Here is a 17,829-nt window from a genome sequence, read left to right as displayed (position 1 = left end):
TAAATACATTTCCAATGAAATAAGGAAGCGCGCGGGCTGCATCACGCCACAAAGAGAAAAGCGGAAGGATTATTCCAATGTCAGGATACAGCTTACACCAAGAACCATTCGGGAAAGTAAACACGAAAAAGTCAAGCTATAATAAACAGAGATAAGTCTCAATTACACTCCCTTGGACGACAAAGGGCTCCAGAGGCAAGGTCTGCGCCAGCGCTTAATCACATTTAGCGTGAGCCATTTCTCGTTTGTGGGGGATAGCTTTCAGCTGAGGCTGACAATTATATGTAACCACCTTGAAAGGGGCAGCAAATTGGCGACCGAAAGGCATTTCGCTGCCATTGTTTGGGCCAGGTGGCAGGCAGGCTGGCGCTGGCACTTGTCCGCGCCGCTGCCAGTTTAGAAAGGCCCAACGCGAAACGGTCGAGTGGCGGCACAGCGAAAGGTACCCCGAAAGGTACTTCACATGCATGCATCCAATCCAATCCAATTGTAATATAAATATACACTCCAGATATGTACCACAGGTTCGTTGATTTAGGTCTAGACATTTATTACACAGGCCTCGGTCTCTGTTACATGATGACGAGAGCTGCTCTGGCGGCTGGGCTCTATGTAATTTTCGTGAGCTAAAGTTTAGTTATATTTTTTAAATATATTTTTTTTTGTTGCAACCAAATCACTGTGTTTTGGTTGTTGTTGCTTTAATATTTGCTGTTGTGTTGTTACTTGGAATCGGCTGCCGCATTGCCAGTCTTGGTGGCAGCTTTGATGTCCGCCGCCGAGGTGCGTTTCACATTGACCAAGACATTGCGCTTGGTCGAAGCCGGGCCTGGTTTGCTGACTTTACCCGCAGCCGTCTTGGGCGTTGTTTTCTTGACCGGCTGCTTGACAGCAGTTGTCTTGGCTGGTGTGGATGTTGTAGAGGCAGCTGCTGCTGCTGCTGAGCCGGCCCCGGCAGTGGCAACGATCGACTTTTTCTCTGTAGGCTTGGTAACTGCTGGCGCATTTTCTTTCGGAGAGGGTGCCTCTTCATCATCATCATTGCCATTGGCTTCCTCTTTGGCATCTTTTAGCTTGTTTTTCTCGCTGTAATTAGACCAGTATTAGTAAGACCAGCTTTCAGTTGAATCGGACAACGGGAAAACTTACCTTTCAATGTCAATGTTGAGTACCGATTCATCCTCGTCTTCTTCCTCCTCATGGCTCATCGGATCCACTTCGGCGAGCAGGTCACCCAAGTCTTTGTCGACCTCTTCCCATAGATTTTCATCTTGGGGCTCGTCGCCAACTTCAGCATCTCCATAGTCTTCGTCATCCTCCTCATCGATTTTGGCGTCTGGATCCATTTCTTCATCGGCATCTGCCTCGTCATCGTCACCAGCCTTTTTGTCCTCCTCGTGCTCATCTTCTTTGCGGTTCTTCTTTTCGGTCTCCTCCTTTTGGCGCAAGAACGCCTTAACGTGGGAATGCTGCAGGCAATGCTTCTTGATGTAATCCTCCAAGGAAACATCGTCTATCTTGTTGGAGTAATGATTGCAGAGGCCGCAATAGAATGCCTCAATGGCCTTTATGGATTCCGAACCAATCAGGCCACGCTTGCGCGTCTCCTCGTCAGTGCTCTTCTGAGCGGTTTCAGCCTCCGTTACCATAGCATCCACATCGGCATCCATCACGTCGACATCGGTCTCGCCGACAGAGTCAACGGTAAGGAATTTATTCAAATCAATCTCGCGCTCATCGACACTATCGTCCGAGCCGGACTCATCGTTCCTGGCCTTGTTCTGTAAAACGAACGACAAAGATTGATCAGTATTTATGCTTGAAATGTGATTGTTTTGATTATGAACATACGCGTATGTGCTCCAGGGAGCATCGATGATTCTCATAGAGCATGGCATTCTTGAATGCCAAGTGGCAGGATCCGCAGTAGGGCATGAGGAACTTCTTGATGGTCTTGTGGTGCTCGGAGGCCTGATGCAGATTCTTTTGCTGGCGGTAGGCCAGACGACAGAGGCGGCAATAGCGAGACTCGTGCTCCTCCTTGCTATTTTCTTCAATCTCACGCTGAGTGGTACGCTGACGGGCGCGCATGCGCTGTAGATCGGCACGCTGGTTGAGGGCCACCTGACGCATTGCGTTCTTGTGTGTGCGCGAGTTCAAATGGTAGTTGTATTCCTATGATTAGATAAATAGGAAACGCGTCAAAACCTCTGCCTTAAAACTAATCCATTGGTTTGGCGATCGTTTGGAGCTGGAGACACCCACCTTGAAGGTCACACACTTGCAGTTGCAGTGGACGCAAGTGAGCTTAATGAAGCTGCGCTTGCGGTTGTTGTGGTCATCGTCGCGATGGCGCGAGTTTCGATGCTCCTTGCTATGCTCATCGTCGCTATCATCTTTATCCTTGCGTGAGCGGTCCTTCTTGGGCGTCTTCTTTGACTTGGTGTCCTTGGCGTCCTTGGTTATGTCACCACCATCTTTGTCCTTTTTCTTACCTGTCTTCGCGGCTGTGCTGGATTTGGCCTTGTCTTCCGACTTGTCTCCTTCGGCACTCTCATCTTCAGCCTTTGCCTTGTCCTCGTCATCAGAGGCTTTGGCATTCTTGCTATCAGACTCATTCAAGGACTTTTCCTGATCCTCATCATCGTCACGTTCATGCTCATCGTCGTCGCCGCCTTCGGCGTCACTCTTGTCCTCTGTTGCCGACTTGCTGTTACGCTTTTTACCGGGTGACTTTTTAGTCTTTTCGCCCTTCTTCTCACCATCGACGGCATCCTTCTCAACATCATCATCGTCTTCGTCGACGTCTTCGTCATCGTCATTGCCTTTCTTCTTCTTGCTATTCTCAGCATCATCGTCCTCCTTGTCCTCATTGTCGCTGGAATTATCACTGCTATTCCCTCCCAGGCGTTGGCGACGCAACGAGCTACATTGATTTAGGTGGAATGAATTCGAATTTGAAGTCATGTGCAGGTGGGAGGGAGGCGCAAATGCAAATGCAAATTTTTGTGTTTAGTACAGAATAAGCTGGGAATAAGCTAACAAATTACTTTTCTTGTCATAGTGTCTGGTGTTGGTTGGTTGATTGATTGATTGGTTGGTCATTATTTTGATAGTACTTTTCAATTTCAATTTCTACTAGTCACACACAAACAATAATTGTCTACGAAGAATGCGGATGGCCCTCTCTCATCTCAATTGATCTCAATCTCAATCCAGCCAATGACATAGAGTGGGTGAAGTGGAGTGGAGTAGAGTGCTCTCTCTTTCGTTTCAATCTCACATTATTATTATTTTCAAATAGTTATTTGGCCTTTGGCATATTATTATCTTGGTCAATGGTCAATGATGCAAATTGGTACACACACAATTGATAAATTGAAGAAACTCCGTTTAATCGGATAAACTTGGGTTGTTTTTTTTGTTCTATTTGTCTTTTGTCTATTTACCTTTTCAGCTGTTGAATCTTAAGCAGGCGAGCCCGATCTTTCTGCTGTGCATAGAGCAACTGGCGGCGCATAGTGCGCAGATCATTGGACTCGTTGACGTTGCGGGTACGCACAACGCGCATGCCTCCGACTCTCATATTTCCACGTGTCATTCCGCCTCCACGCATGGACATTGAGCCGCGTGGGCGCGATATATAACTGGTGCCGGCCACACTACGCATCATACGCTTTGGCGGTCCCATTGACGGCTCGCGCTGATTCCGGCTACCGTTGTTCGAGTCATCGCGCGGGCGATACGAGCTCGAGCTAGCGCCTCCACCGGTGCTGCTGCGCTGATGGTAGTTCGATGATGAAGAGCCGACATTCTGCGAAGATGACGATGGACGATCGCTGCGATCGTTTGACGAGGACGTGCGACGATAATCCTATTGACGATTGACGAGTAGGAAGGAGTGTAGGAGCATTTTTTGTTTGTTTTTGGTTTTGTTTTTGTTTTTTGATGTGATATCGAATATAGGTAGATATTTATATAAATATATTTATATACTTGTTGGATGATAAAGAATTGCTATTGGTATAGAAACTGTATTAATCTCTGATCTTATCTGATTTGTGGGTAGTTATCGCAACGGTTATGCGGTTATATATATCCTGCAGCGTGTAGGTATGTGGTAGCATTATGAAGAAACCTTACACTCATAGCTATTATTTAGATTTGGATCGATACACACAGACGCATATGCGTATATAGATAGATTATCTGTTGTCGGATTGATTATTATTTGGTATGGGGAGAGAATTGACTGCACTGCTGACTGCATTGGTACGGTTACAAGGCTCAAGATAAAAGGTTACAGATCAAAATCGCTTCAATCACATTTCTATACAGAAGTTTTTGCTTTCAGATCAACAGTTTAGTGAGTGGGTGGTAGTAGTAGTAGGCAATATTTTTATCTTGCAGCCCTTTGTGGCTGCACTCCCAAATCGATCGGTCGCTGCCCAAATATATATGCCTATTTGCCATGCGTTGCCTCGACGCTGCTGACTCTATGGACAACACAGATTATATATATTGAGGAGTATATATAGTAAACATAGCACTCGCTCTAGCGCTCCCAAAGCTTTTCTGGCTACTTTGAGTTCCGTGCTGTTTGGGCTTTTGCTGTTTGGGATATGCTTTGCTTTAACGCTCGCTCAATAGAATCCCGCGTTTAAACTCCACAAACAGTGCTATAAATATTGGAAGAGTCATTAACATTACACAGAACATGACGTCGTAAAACTTAATGCATAATGATAACCTCAGAAATTATGTCCGTTTAGCATTTTGGAAGTGCAAATTTGTAACTTACGTCTACGCGCGGACGCTTGTTGCGATCATCGTTGCGATCGCGTGATGAATCCTAAAGTGGTAAAAATAGAATGCGGAAAATGAATAGAATTTTCACAAGAGCACTTCTGTTTCGTAACCTACATAGCTGCGCTTATGGCTGGAACTGGACTCGTAGCGTCCACTGCTGCTCGAATTATGATGGGTGAACTTGTCGCGGCTACGGTTATCATAGTGGCTATTGTTGCCGCCTCCCCCATTTCCTCCTCCTCCGCCCCCACTGTAGCGGTTGTTGTTGTTGTGGTAGTTATTCTCGTAGCGTCCCCCGTTGGGGCGGTAGTTTCCCTGTGTACGTGTGTTCACGTAATTGCTCGAGTTGCGATTGTTGTAATAGCCACCGCGAGTGGTACCACCTCCACGTGGAATGAAACCGCCGCGTCCACGCATTTTTATCTGCAAATATAAACCAAGAAGGAAATCACAGTCACTTTTTCCGGTTACGAACGTGTGCATGTATGCCCACATGCGCATGTGTGTTAACCAGCGTCTCGTGTGAAAAAATCGATATGCCGGTGCACTTTTTTTGCCTACAATATTCCGCTGATTTTGCGTGCTCTTACCTATTCTTTGATTAAATTTCACAGTACAATTGTCTATTCACTAGCTTATACGTTTTTTTCCACTGAAACTATAGGTTTCCTTCAATTTTCAACAATTTTTCACAACTTTTCTGACTTGACAATGGCGGCCAGTGTGACCGCGGAATTATACAGCAAAACCCTCAAAAATATACTAAAATATACCATCTCATTTTAAAAATATACCGTAGTAAACCGTAATCTTAAATCATATTCCTAGATTTTAATGTTCTATTTGATATTACTAGCGTGCAAAGACTTTTAACACTGAAACAATAATTTAATCCGATTATAAATACTCCTTTTTTTAGGCTGGTATAACTTATGACTTTATTACATTACTTCTACACATTTTCTTCATACCAATAACATACTTAGCAGAATAGGCAAATAATTAACAGAATGTTGGATGTCAATGTCTATTTAAGATTAAAGATAAATATAATTAGAGAGACATATGAAAATGAACAGGAACACCTTAGCGCCTTTTTCTGCCATTATGGTTATTTGGCTTTAAATAAAATATGCAATAAAATGCAATAAAATTATTGCATTCACTTTGATTTGAGTGTGATTGTAATTTTGAAATAAATTCACACAAGCTGATCAGAAATCATTTTCCTTGATTTTGATATTCGTCCTAAATTTCTAACAAGCTAATGCTCCCAGACTTGGAGATATTATTTTATCCGATTGATTCATCAATTCTTCATACAACAATGTTGAAGCATGTTGAATAAGTAATCCGCAGTAACTGTTCTTATATTATTAAGAGAATTTAATACGATCAAATATCCAGTCACACACATGCATTTAGTTTACTCAAATTAAAAGTAATAAAAGTTATAATAGTAAAGTGCAGTATGGCTAAATTAAGTTATACAAATGTACACACACACAGAGATGCCACGCCAGGATACTTCATCTTGCAGGGTTTTAGCATAAAATTACTCTTTGGAATGCACTGCAGCAAAGTTGGAAAGTTGACTTCAACGGTGCATTCCATGCTTAAACTATGCCCGTTGGACGCACATTTGTCGGTGGCTGGGCTGTACTGGGCTTGGTCATTATGTCCATGGCATTCTTGAAGAGCTGTGTCTTGACAAAGTCTGTGGCGGCGCTGTTAAGATCCTTCCCAGCACCGTAGTTGCACTTGATGTACCCATACAGATTTGCAGCATTCAAGGCAATGGCAATCATGACCAGCAACAGCCATTTAAACTTCAGTCCAAACAGGGCCATCAGGAAGAACAGTCCCCAGAACACTGGGCAGAGTATCAGTCCTAGCCAGAAAATACGCTGCTCGTGCTTGTTGATGCGGCTCTGGTAAGATTCAGACTACGTTTCATTAGCAAGTGGTCCCAATTTCGCGGCTGCGTGACTCACATTTTTCGACTCGAACACCCAGTGGGATACGCCATCGTCATCAACGTAATTCCACCAGCGCAGCCCAACGAGAAGTCTTCCGGAGATATTCTTTACCGTCCAGAAGTCTGCAGAGAGGAAGAGCACCACAAACACGAAGCTGGTTATGAAGGAATCACTGAACCATCCACAGAACATGTAGATCACGATGGCTGCACCACGGAAGAACAGGTGAAAGAAGGTGACGTATGGGTGTCTAGGGGACCAGAGAGTTTAGGAAATGTGTGCATTGTGTCGGCAGCTTGTATGCTTACGTGTATTTTTCCCCCGCACGACTGGGATCGCGCATTTCATCCTCCTCGCCAAAGGGTATCGTGTCATCATCTAGAAGCGGCACCTGCGTAACACGTTGATAAATTAATTCTACTCTTTAAGGGGTTTTGGCAGGTAGGAGTTTAAGGCAGAATCTCAGGTTGTCTGACGTTGTCGTTGGCAGACCAAAAAGCTGCGTGTTAGGTGATTAGTGCGGCATACATACATTTCTTACCGTAGCGGATGCCATGATTATGTTAAGGATTGACTAAAGGCGTTGTGAGTTAATAAGTTATACGACTTTTAATGCATTTTCTTTGCCTATTTCTACGTTGTTGTTGCTTTTGTGCCTGCGTAGCTGTATATCGCACTATCTCGATAATTACCGAGACTTACGTGGCAACGCTGTGCTTGAAAAAGGCTGGCAGCGCCGTAACGCTGTTTACATTTTGATAAATTTTTATTTATACCGATTTTGTTGTTGTTTTTTTTTTTTTTTTTTCTCTCTCTTTTTATATTTACAATCTGTTTTTAAACAATAAGTAAATTGTATAATTAATATTCAATTAACAGAAATAGCAGTTTTCCAATGAGCCCTGCTATTATATATAACATCTTTTTAGTTTGTTAAATTTATCTATCAGGGATATCGAGAATGTGGTATCTTTTCAGTCTTCTTACTGTTAGGCTATTGTCTAATAGACTTAAGGCTAAATTATTTTCGTGGTTTAATGGTTGGAATATTCAGATCTTTGTGGATGTTTGCATTAGATACGTAAAACGGAGCATTGACAATTTGTCGCAAAGTTTTTGATTGGTGTTGTTGTTTTGATTCAATAATTTCAACTGAATTAATTAATCTAAGGACTTACTGAACATGGATTATAGGTTAGGGTGACTCTCAGTGTACGTTTTTTTTTTGGCGGGAAGTGCGTATTTCCCGGCAAACTCCCACACCATAGCCACTGATTTTTCTTTACAGAGACAAATTAATTGGGTAAAATAAATCAATGACACGCCTTGTTATGCGCTGCAAAACCGGAATGAGTGCAACCGCAATGGGAGCAATCGAAGTGCGGCCTCTGTGGTCTATGCTGACAGAAAATCACCGACAAAGTAGGCCCACAAAAGTCAGCCACAACTCGAAATTTAAATCAGTATCTCGTCGATCATCGGGGCAGCTTGTTTAATCCTTTTCAAGCCATGAGCAAGAGCAGAGAAATCGTCGGAATTGTAGTTGTTGGGGCAGGAGCCTCTGGGATAGCTGCTGCCACTCGTCTCCTGGAGAAGGGCTTTAAAAACGTGCAGATCCTGGAGGCTGAGACGCGCCTGGGCGGACGAATACACACCATTCCATTTGCGGACAATGTAGTCGACCTGGGAGCGCAGTGGTGCCACGGAGAAAATGGGAATGCCGTCTACGAGATGGTCAAGGATCTCTGTCTCCTTGAACGGACTGGAGACTTGTTTGGTACGGTGCGGTGCGTGCGATCCAACAAGGAGGAAGTACCTCAGGAGCTGGCTATCACATTAAGGGGAATAGCAGCGATTTCGGTTCCAGACGGGCCCAGCCCATACGCGGGGTCAGTGGGAGAATATATGTCGCAGAAGTATTGGCAGCAGGTTGACATCCAGCTGCCATCCGTGGACCGCGCCCTGGCCGAAGAGATGTTGGAAAGCTGCAAGAGGTCAGAAAGTTCTTTAGAGGGCTCCGACAACTTGCTTGAAGTTTCGGGACGCGGACATTTGGAATTCGCTGAATCTGATGGCGATCAGCTGCTCAACTGGCGCGATTTGGGCTTCGAGAGATTCCTTCGACTTTTGATGAGCGCCAGCGATCAGCCCGATGATCTTAGTGTTCTCAAGGGACGTGTACACTACCAGAAGAGAGTTACCGAGATCAACAGTAATTGTCCATGCAATTTGAAAGTTCGTTGCTCGGACGGAGGGACCCTCAACGCAGATCATGTCATTTGCACCGTCTCCCTGGGAGTACTTCAGGAGCAACATGAGACGTTGTTTGTGCCTGCACTGCCGGCAGCAAAGGTGAATGCGATTAAAAGCCTTAAACTGGGCACAGTGGACAAGTTCTATTTGGAGTTTTCAGCACCGCCGTTGCCTAATGACTGTGCGGGGTTCTACTGTCTGTGGATGGAGCAGGATCTGCAGGTGCTACGCAGCTCGGAGTTCTTTTGGCTGGAGAGCATTACCGGCTGCCATCGGGTCTCCTATCAGCCTCGCCTGCTGCAGGCTTGGATTGCGGGTGAGCACGCCCGCCACATGGAGACGCTCCCAGAGGAAAAAGTACTGGAGGGTCTGAACTGGCTTTTCCGAAAATTTCTCAACTTTGACGTGCCTCAGGCTAAACGTTTTGTTCGCACCCAATGGCATTCCAATCCCAACTTCCGTGGTAGCTATAGTTTTCGTACGACAAAAGCCGATGAGCTGAGTACTGGTCCTTGGGATCTGGAGACTCCAGTGATGAATGACAATGGTCACCCAATCTTGCTATTTGCGGGCGAGGCCTCGAGCAAGACTCACTATTCCACGGTACATGGTGCTGTTGAAGCTGGTTGGCGGGAAGCGAACAGATTAAATGATTTTTACCAAGATATTTCTACTAAATAAAGTTTATTGTTTTTTAAACGCTTCGACTAGTTTTGATTTCTGGCGCCGATTTAGTCAGGAGAAAAATTCCCTGACCATCAAATGAAAGATTCAAATACGAATTTGTAAAATATAAGGCCATAAGGTATAAAATTCAATAAAAAGGACTACTTCAATTAAACCAAATTGATTCCTCAATCGGATTAAATTATTGTTTCAGTGTTCAAAGTCTTTGCAAGCAAGTAATATCAAATAGAACATCAACATCGAGGAATATGTTCTAATACTACGGTATATTTTTAAAATGAGATGTGTTTTGAGAGTCTGGCGGTATATTTTATCAATAATTCCGCGGTCACACTGGTGAAAATGTTTACCTCTTTGTTTAAACCGATTTTTTAAGTAATTAAATGAAAATGAGTACTTAAAAACTGGTTAATCCTGTGGAAAATTGTTTCGTGTATCGAAGGAAATTCTGTGCCGATTGTCCAAGCAAAAACGGAGTTTCAAAATCGAGGAAAATTCCGCTGTACACCACCCTTTCTGGCCGCAAACCTTGTAAACAACATTAACTCTATATATTAGTGTAAATTGATATATAAATCTATATTCAACAGCTCTATCTATGATCGTTTCGACCCATGCGATGTGGTAAATTGAGGAAATGACACTGGCACACCGGGCACTCTTTACGTGGTTCATAGTACTCGTGTTCCTCATCCTCCTGTGTCTGCGCCTTGATCCGCGCACCACCTGGAATTGGTTTGTTACCTTTACGCCGCTGTGGTTCTTCGACTGCATTCTCATAATCTACGTGATCATAAAATTCATACGCAAGTGGAGGAATCTTAACCGCCTAACAGACCTGCTGCTCCTGTACAAGTGGAACATTGGCGGTGTGCTGCTGACCATCACCTCACAGGTAATGATATGCCTAACATTGGAATATCCACAACAGATACCCATCTACGTGACCATCGCCCCTTTGATACTGCTCCTGAGCACTGCAATTTTCTATGTGGGAAGCAGGCTCGGTAAACGGGAGGGCTGGTTGAATTAAACCCATGATTAGTGTACCATTAAAACGTATATTTATAGTTAGCTCGTAAATAAAATGGAAATTTAGAAACCATATTTGCTTTGTGTGGCCCTTCGAGTTTGCCGGTTGGCCGACCACATGGCCTGAAGCTCGGCCTCGTTGGCCTTGGCCTTGTGCGCCAGGTAGGTGATTTGGTGCTTGCGTCTGGTGCCGGCCACAGGCTCCTCGTCCGTTAGCACGCCCGTAGGCTGAAAAGTTGTGGAAGAGGCCAAGCAGGTGCGCATCCATTCCTCGCGATCGGGCAGCACCTGCGACCCAGATATATCAATCACTTGTATGTCCTTGGTCTCCTTTCGACGGCGCTTGGCATTTTTGCCCACCAACGCATCCATGGCAGCCGGATCAAGCTGTTGTTCATGATAGCGCTTTTGTGCGTTGTGCATCTGTTCGTCTTGGAGTCGAGTCGCCTCTGCTTCAGCTGCCTCGGCCGCATCACGAGCGGCCATCTCGTCCAGATATTTGCCGCTTGCCTCCACCATTTTGGCAGCGCGTTTGGCTACCAAGGCGCTGATCTCGTTGCTGCTCACCTCGGGAAGTTTCTGTTCTGTGTTTAGCGAGAAAAAGTCCCTTTCTTCGTCGTCATCATCTTCCTCACTGTCGCTTGCATTCACCAGAGCTGACAAAGGCTTCTTTGGCTGCTTTTCGGCGGCACCAGTATCTTGGGTAGGCTTCTTAGCAGATAATGTTACGCCATCTACTCCTTCTGTGTTGTGCGCAGCGCGGCGATGCTTCACTGTATCCGGCACAAAGGCTGGCGCAGCGGCACGAGACTGTGGCATTGTGTTCGTTGACTTCGGAGCAGTTGCGATGCTTGTGGACGGCTTGGCAGTCTCTGTTGTTGAGGATTTAGCAAAATTACGCTCAGACTTTGCTTGGGGCAGTAGACTTAAGAGTCCACATCCTTTGGGCATGTTTTGCTTGCTGTCTTTGTTTTTCGATTTCTCTGCCTTTTCCTTGTCCACATCCGAAAAGTCCCTCAGCGAAGGGATGCTAATCTTAACGCGCTCCTTGACTGGTGGAGGGGGAGGCTTCTCCAATGCATCGCTGTCCAGTGGCAAGGACTTTTTGTGCAGAAATTCATCGTCCTTCTCCTCTATAAAAGTTTTGCCTAGCGTTGCTGCGCGTGGCATGGGCAGCTTGGCAAACGGGAGTGTCACCTGGTCGTCCAAATCATCTTTCTCTTGAATCTCTTCAAAAGCCACTTTTGGCTTGGGTAGTGCTAGTGACAGTCGACCACTGGGCGGTGCTTGCTGCTGCAAGGACGCTTCTTGTGGCACATAGTCGTCGTCCTCGTCACTAATGTGGCCATTGAATGACTTTTCTTCCACGGGCAGGGCGCTTGTTCCAGCTGTATTTGGTTTTGACTGCGGTTTCAACAGTTCCACTTGTGGTCCAGAGTTATCCTCTTCAAACTCGGACTCTTCGTCGCTGCTGGCGGCATAGGCAACCAACGACATGCTTATTTAAGTTTAATAACAATTGAAATACACAAGTTCAGCTGATTTATATGTTTAGAGTTGTCGCCTAATGAAAAATGTTGCCACTTCATTTTATTTCTGCGTGCTGCTACCCAACACTGTTGCAGTCAGCCGTTGAGACATTTGTTTTATTTCAAATCAAATTGGTTTACTAGTGCCGCAATTAGCTACGACTTAAAACGTATACCTGGTGTATACCTGGTGTATGCCTACCTAAGCTGCTGAATTGGGTCATATATCGTGCAGGTAGAGCCCAATTAAACCTAGTACCTAGCCAATGACTCCTTTTTTGGTATATATAATAAGAAATATTTCAACAGAGTTCAGTCAATATTCTCTCCTTGCAGAGTGCAGTAACCAGAGAATGCATCACCATCAAAATCTAGGAGAAGCAGCTGCCATGTCAGGCATGCTGCCGCCATATGAAGCAATGGCAATGTACGAACAGCCCAAGCCCCGTTTCATTTTCAAGATGCCACGTGTTGTGCCCGATCAGAAAGCAAAGTACGACAGCGACGAGTTGTTCCGTCGTCTTGGTCGGGAGACTGAGGTTCGCTATACTGGATACAGGGAGCGTGCCATTGACGAGCGACGCTTAAGATTTGTCAACGACTGTCGTAAGGGCTATGCGGAGCTCTCCTTTGTGACATCGGGCACCAATGTGCAGCTCTACTTCAATGCGAATCACAATCCCTATGCCCAGGACCAGGAGTGCGACTTTGAGCGGGAGCGTGGCAAGGTGCATCTTCGCTCCCATTTCATTATGAACGGAGTTTGTGTGCGCTTCCGCGGCTGGGTGGATCTGGATCGACTAGACGGCGTCGCCACACTGGAGTTTGACGAGGGACGCGCCCAGCAGGAAGATGCCCAGCTGCGGGAACAGATCGAGAGCTATAACCAACGCATGTCCGTGGCGAAGCGCATTTATCCCGTACCCAACACACCCCCCGAGGACCACATTCGTCGTGGCGGACCCGGAGCCATGCCGGGTGGACCGATGGGCTGGTAATGATTGGGATACTATGTATAGCGAAATCGTTGAATAGCCGATTTTTAAAATCACCTTCATTGCCAGTAGATTAGGTAGAAATTTGAGTTCCATCTGAATATACATAAATTCTCATGTCATTTTATAATTGTTTTGCTGTTGTGGCTCCCTCCTTAAGGGTTGCTGTTTATATTGCTGTGCCTCGGGGTAGCCGGCCGGGGTCTACGGCCTTAATTACGACAGTTTTCCAACAACCACCACCAGTGCCACTGCCACCACCCAAACACCCAAACATACAGTCCAGCTGCCGTTCTCCCTGCTGCTGCTGAGAGGCAGAGTCGTCGCGTCGCCCTACTACTTTGCGAGCGCCGAGCATGTGAGCATATCTATGTACTATATTGATTTTCTGACATTTTGCTTCGGATGCTGCCGAAATAAACTTTGCAACTGGTACGCGCGCCTCAGTCTCTTTTCGAACGCGAGCGCGCCGTGCCGTTTTTTTGGGACGAGCAACACGCAGCCGGGAAATCGCTAGGGAATGCCGCAGAAAAAGAATTCATAAAATTATACATACTACCAGAAAGCGGTTTGCAAAACCATTCAAATTTCTGCCTGAAATTGTTGTTGCTGCTGTTGTACTTTTCCGTTCGGCACGAATAAGCTGCGACGAGGGCTAAATTTAGCGACCGGTGTATTATTTGTAGGGTGCTCTGTTTGTACGAGTATATGGGATCCCAGTGAACTACGCCCCCCCCCCGCCCACAACAACACCACCACTTTGAGAGGTGCGCACCCCACACTTGCTGCCACCCAAATTGTGCATAATATATATTCGGGATACATACCCACATAAATATATTAAAGATACGAAAAGTCACCATCCATCAAGAAGTGTTTACCGATAAAGACCAGTACCAGACCCCGCAAGATGCCCACATCCAACACGATTGTGCTGAAAAGCCTCTCCGTACTGCTCGGATTGTTTTTCATATTTGTCGGAACTTTGAAGCTGACGCCAGCCATCAGCAAGGATCTCTACAAGGATTTGGTAAGTGGAAAAAATCGATTCGGACCGTCGACAGGGGCTCATCGATTTTTCATTCAACATTCACTGGACAGGACTCCAGGCCTAGCGATGCACTTTAAAGTTTAAGCCTTTGGCTCTTAGGAAGCTCTTATATAAATTAAAATGCACTGAAAATAAACTCAGTATAGAATTCTACGCATAAATAGAAGTATGACTGTCTAATGGGCATTGAACTCGACCCAAATCAATGCCAAACTTTGGCATTCAAATGAATATCATTCATAGAAACAGTGCTCATCAAAAGATATTTCAAGAAATCTGAAAATATATGTTTTTATTATCCAAATGGCTTTGTGGTTGAGCGAAGATCTAAGCGCAACGCCTAATGAGAGAGATATTTGGCAGATTTCACTCATGGAGGTCAAATATTATTTTGAAATTTTTGAATTTAGAGGTTTGAGGAAATGCCAAATATGTGTGAATATTTTCAATAATAACAAAGCTCTTTTGAAAGATTTATGGAACAGAAGTTCCTGTTAATTTATTTTGTTTACGTTCCTTAAAAAAAAAAACGCGCCATGGTTTTAATTTTCATTACTAAATTCGCTTCAATGCAAACAATTCCCAGAACTACAGCAAATCAATTTTAAGTATACGGATAGGATTTATATATGCCTCTGTATATGTTTGTTTTTATAGAAATATTTTTGCATTAGCATTGCACCATTTTACTTTCATTTTATCATTTTTGTTTGTCATACCCTATGTTAATTTAGAAATATTTTCGCCTCAAGAATCTCTATGTGGCAATTCGCAAACGTGTAATTACCTACGTATTACCACAAACACTTGGCTTTCGGGGAGGAGGGAACAACCTCATCCGATACCCATGCCAACTAAAACACAATCATGCAACAGTACAGATGTTTCTATAAAAATGTGGCAAAAAGAAAAGTTTGTTTTCATTTAAAAATAAACACGCTGCACTGCCTTCCGCTGGGCTGCTTGAAATATATGAAACTGGGTGGGATAAGGAGTGCAGTTCTAGGAATAATTAATTATGTCTGTATGTACCTATGCTCATATTTGACTTCCCTGCCCTTCCAATTACAGCGCACAGAGTACGTCAAGTATGCAAAAGTATTTCCACTTACTGCCCTTTTTGGAGTGAAAATCCCCTCGAAATGGTATCGGCGCACAATTGGCATTCTGGAGATCGTTTGCGGGCTGGCCATGGCGTTGATTCCCTATCGTAAGTGGAGCTAATAATGCCACTGGAGAACAACTCATTAATATTTTTATTAATTCTTTTGGCAGATAAAGTCAAGAACGTGGCCAATGTGACGCTGCTGGTGCTGATGCTGCTGGGAATCTATCAGCACTGGATGGTCAGTGATCCGTTCGAGCGCTCTGGACCTGCGCTGGTGTTCACCTTCATGCTGGGCGGTCGTCTGGTGGTCTGGTATCAGACAGCCCGCTTGCAGGGTGAAATGACGGCGGCCACACAAGCACCAGCGAACGGCGTCAAGCAAGATTAGAGGCTACCATCGATTATAGCCAACATAGTATCATTCACTGATTCATTGAACCAAACCATATTCATAGCCACATCATAAACACGCTCACACACCTGTAAACAGCTTTGTTTTAGCACATTAAGTTGGATTCTAAACCGATTGGGCGCACAATATTCGAGTTAGAAAATTAATTCAAATCATTCTAGGGAAATCGAAATTCGTGTTCATGTTACACTTTGGTGCCAAATAATTATCATATGCAGAAATATTACATAAATATAATATAGAATTGAAAACGATATTAACTAATAACTACATACATTATATGAGTAATAGTAGAGCTACACTATAAAGACAATGAAAAAGACCAGACGAGACGAGACAACACGAGGCGAGGCGACTAGTTGCACATTCAAGCATAAATCAAATCAAAACAAAATCCACACACAAACTCCAAACTTCGTCTCAATTTAGTCGAAATATAATTGAAATTACGACGCAGTCATTGGCGGCGCCACATCCTTTTAGAAACAATTTTAATAAATTTGAACAACTCATAATTAAAATTTAAATTTTTACCAAGCTCAGTCGTTTTAAATGTATTTTGTAATTAGCAACTCGCAATTCCAGTGAAGATTAGTTATAATTACGGTTATTATACTGGTCAAGAGTGCGTGCTCTAAGCTATAACATCAGTGCATTACATATATTTATGTGTGGGCCTCTTACTCGGCGCCAGTGCTAAGCAGCTTCAATGCCTTCTGCAGATTCTCAATGGCCGTATTCACGTCATCGTAGTTGAGGGCACTGCCCGCGTACTTGCAATACTTCTGCGCTGTGATCATCTGATCTGGAGTGATGTGCACGCCAACAGCCGGAACAATGGGCTGGTAAATGGTGGCTGCGATGGCCGGATTTGGTTGTGCCGTGGGCACGTATGGCTCAAAGCCGCCAGGCTTCTCCTCATCTACCGGGGGACTGGGCAATTTGTTCGGATTATTAAGCACCTCCTCGGCAGTGGGAGGCGTGATGTTTGTTGTCGGTGAGGACGGAGTGGGTGGCTGCACCGGTTCGGGCTGGAAGGCTGCGGCTTCATTTTCGGGTGGAGTGATGCTGGCCCCGCCATTACCGCCACTACCTCCAGGGGATAGATTGTCCTCAGCAAACTCAGCATCGTCGTCGTCATCGGGCAGGGGACCGGGTATGGGAGTCTCTCCATTCTTCAGGCAGTTGTGTATGTACGCGGCCTTCCATTTGGCGTACTTGCGGTTTTGCATCGCCTCCTCGCTCAGCTCGCCAAAGGTTTGCAGTATATCATAGAGCACGCCGCTGGAGTAGAAAGCCTTGACTACGTTTCTAAAAACAAAGAGCATTATTGTCTAAAACATAGACTGGATATGCAGGACTTGGGACTCACTTGCCAAAGTTCTCCTCGCGGTCCTGCTTGTCGGCATAGAGAAACAATTTCAGAGCATAGTTTTCGATGTGTGCCTGGGCAGGCACTTCGTGAATTAAGGCCTCGTTGTCGGCATTCTGCTTCTTCATGAGCTCCAACCAATCCATAATAGCTGCGTGCGTCAGGGAAATCCAAAACAAAACAAACACTGATGAGTCATAATTACAATTTGCATATTTGTTTTCGCTTACCCAGCAGAAGCTTTGTCTCCTCCCCGGTTTGGGTGGAGGCCTTTAGGCCTACTTGCAGAGCACTGCACATTAGAGTAAACAATTAATATTCCTTGAGTTGAAAAAAAAAATATAAAGGCACTTACTAAAGTCTTGCCCAGTAGGCGATCACAATGTCGCGACTGTCGTGCTCCTGGGCCAGCTTCAGAAAGTGCTGGATAGACTTCAGCGAAGGAGGACACGGGGGGAACTCCATCGCAAGTTAAACAGTCGATTAAAAAAAGTATCTAACTACGCCTGTAGTTAGTTAGTTTTTTTGTAGTTTGTATTTGCAAAAAGAGCCCAATTAGACGGCTCTGAAAAAGTATCGATAGTGCATAGAACTCTTATCGA

At 44.8% G+C, this 17,829-nt stretch overlaps 8 protein-coding genes across 15 annotated transcripts; 4 read left to right on the top strand and 4 right to left on the bottom strand.

Moving 5' to 3' along the window:
- Positions 1–529: 529 nt before the first annotated feature.
- On the bottom strand, positions 530–5,552 carry LOC117579794 (probable serine/threonine-protein kinase clkA). The gene is made up of 8 exons (XM_034265863.1): positions 5,400–5,552; positions 4,924–5,232; positions 4,802–4,852; positions 3,450–3,874; positions 2,266–2,926; positions 1,852–2,175; positions 1,150–1,781; positions 530–1,086 (listed from the first exon to the last, which is right to left on the bottom strand). Exons 2-8 carry the CDS (start codon positions 5,224–5,226, stop codon positions 723–725), a joined length of 2,760 nt encoding a protein of 919 aa, XP_034121754.1. The 5' UTR covers positions 5,227–5,232; positions 5,400–5,552; the 3' UTR covers positions 530–722.
- LOC117579798 (vacuolar protein sorting-associated protein VTA1 homolog) lies at positions 4,451–17,788 on the bottom strand. 3 transcript variants are annotated; one of them, XM_034265868.1, is made up of 5 exons: positions 17,583–17,788; positions 17,458–17,519; positions 17,228–17,378; positions 16,515–17,166; positions 4,451–4,462 (listed from the first exon to the last, which is right to left on the bottom strand). In XM_034265868.1, exons 1-4 carry the CDS (start codon positions 17,690–17,692, stop codon positions 16,536–16,538), a joined length of 954 nt encoding a protein of 317 aa, XP_034121759.1. In that variant the 5' UTR covers positions 17,693–17,788; the 3' UTR covers positions 4,451–4,462; positions 16,515–16,535. The 3 variants fall into 3 exon arrangements, with proteins under 3 accessions (XP_034121759.1, XP_034121760.1, XP_034121757.1); XM_034265869.1 differs by lacking the exon at positions 4,451–4,462 and adding an exon at positions 14,960–14,970; XM_034265866.1 differs by lacking the exon at positions 4,451–4,462 and having other exon boundaries at positions 16,383–17,166.
- Positions 6,191–7,487, bottom strand: LOC117579799 (uncharacterized Golgi apparatus membrane protein-like protein CG5021). Of its 4 annotated transcripts, none has more exons than XM_034265871.1 (4): positions 7,330–7,487; positions 7,097–7,179; positions 6,804–7,038; positions 6,191–6,755 (listed from the first exon to the last, which is right to left on the bottom strand). In XM_034265871.1, exons 1-4 carry the CDS (start codon positions 7,342–7,344, stop codon positions 6,426–6,428), a joined length of 663 nt encoding a protein of 220 aa, XP_034121762.1. In that variant the 5' UTR covers positions 7,345–7,487; the 3' UTR covers positions 6,191–6,425. The 4 variants fall into 4 exon arrangements, with proteins under 4 accessions (XP_034121762.1, XP_034121764.1, XP_034121761.1 ...); XM_034265873.1 differs by having other exon boundaries at positions 6,191–6,740; XM_034265870.1 differs by having other exon boundaries at positions 7,321–7,479.
- On the top strand, positions 8,122–9,732 carry LOC117579797 (spermine oxidase-like). The gene has a single exon (XM_034265865.1). The coding sequence runs from the start codon at positions 8,298–8,300 to the stop codon at positions 9,720–9,722; it is 1,425 nt and encodes a 474-aa protein (XP_034121756.1). The 5' UTR covers positions 8,122–8,297; the 3' UTR covers positions 9,723–9,732.
- LOC117579804 (transmembrane protein 60) lies at positions 10,055–10,835 on the top strand. Its single transcript, XM_034265881.1, has 2 exons — positions 10,055–10,259; positions 10,319–10,835. Exon 2 carries the CDS (start codon positions 10,366–10,368, stop codon positions 10,759–10,761), a length of 396 nt encoding a protein of 131 aa, XP_034121772.1. The 5' UTR covers positions 10,055–10,259; positions 10,319–10,365; the 3' UTR covers positions 10,762–10,835.
- LOC117579800 (protein brother) lies at positions 10,488–14,051 on the top strand. Of its 3 annotated transcripts, none has more exons than XM_034265874.1 (2): positions 10,488–10,623; positions 12,626–14,051. In XM_034265874.1, exon 2 carries the CDS (start codon positions 12,643–12,645, stop codon positions 13,285–13,287), a length of 645 nt encoding a protein of 214 aa, XP_034121765.1. In that variant the 5' UTR covers positions 10,488–10,623; positions 12,626–12,642; the 3' UTR covers positions 13,288–14,051. The 3 variants fall into 3 exon arrangements, with proteins under 3 accessions (XP_034121765.1, XP_034121767.1, XP_034121766.1); XM_034265876.1 differs by lacking the exon at positions 10,488–10,623 and adding an exon at positions 12,421–12,524; XM_034265875.1 differs by lacking the exon at positions 10,488–10,623 and adding an exon at positions 12,421–12,570.
- LOC117579796 (proline-rich protein PRCC) lies at positions 10,770–12,310 on the bottom strand. Its single transcript, XM_034265864.1, has one exon. The coding sequence runs from the start codon at positions 12,255–12,257 to the stop codon at positions 10,824–10,826; it is 1,434 nt and encodes a 477-aa protein (XP_034121755.1). The 5' UTR covers positions 12,258–12,310; the 3' UTR covers positions 10,770–10,823.
- On the top strand, positions 13,757–16,382 carry LOC117579803 (transmembrane protein 35A). The gene is made up of 3 exons (XM_034265879.1): positions 13,757–14,314; positions 15,407–15,545; positions 15,611–16,382. Exons 1-3 carry the CDS (start codon positions 14,195–14,197, stop codon positions 15,829–15,831), a joined length of 480 nt encoding a protein of 159 aa, XP_034121770.1. The 5' UTR covers positions 13,757–14,194; the 3' UTR covers positions 15,832–16,382.
- Positions 17,789–17,829: the final 41 nt, after the last annotated feature.

Source organism: Drosophila guanche, unplaced genomic scaffold, assembly GCF_900245975.1.
Source record: "Drosophila guanche unplaced genomic scaffold, DGUA_6, whole genome shotgun sequence".
NCBI lineage: Eukaryota > Metazoa > Arthropoda > Insecta > Diptera > Drosophilidae > Drosophila > Drosophila guanche.
The sequence above is the reverse complement of the archived record's forward strand: the minus strand, read 5'-3'. Positions and strand labels throughout refer to the sequence as shown.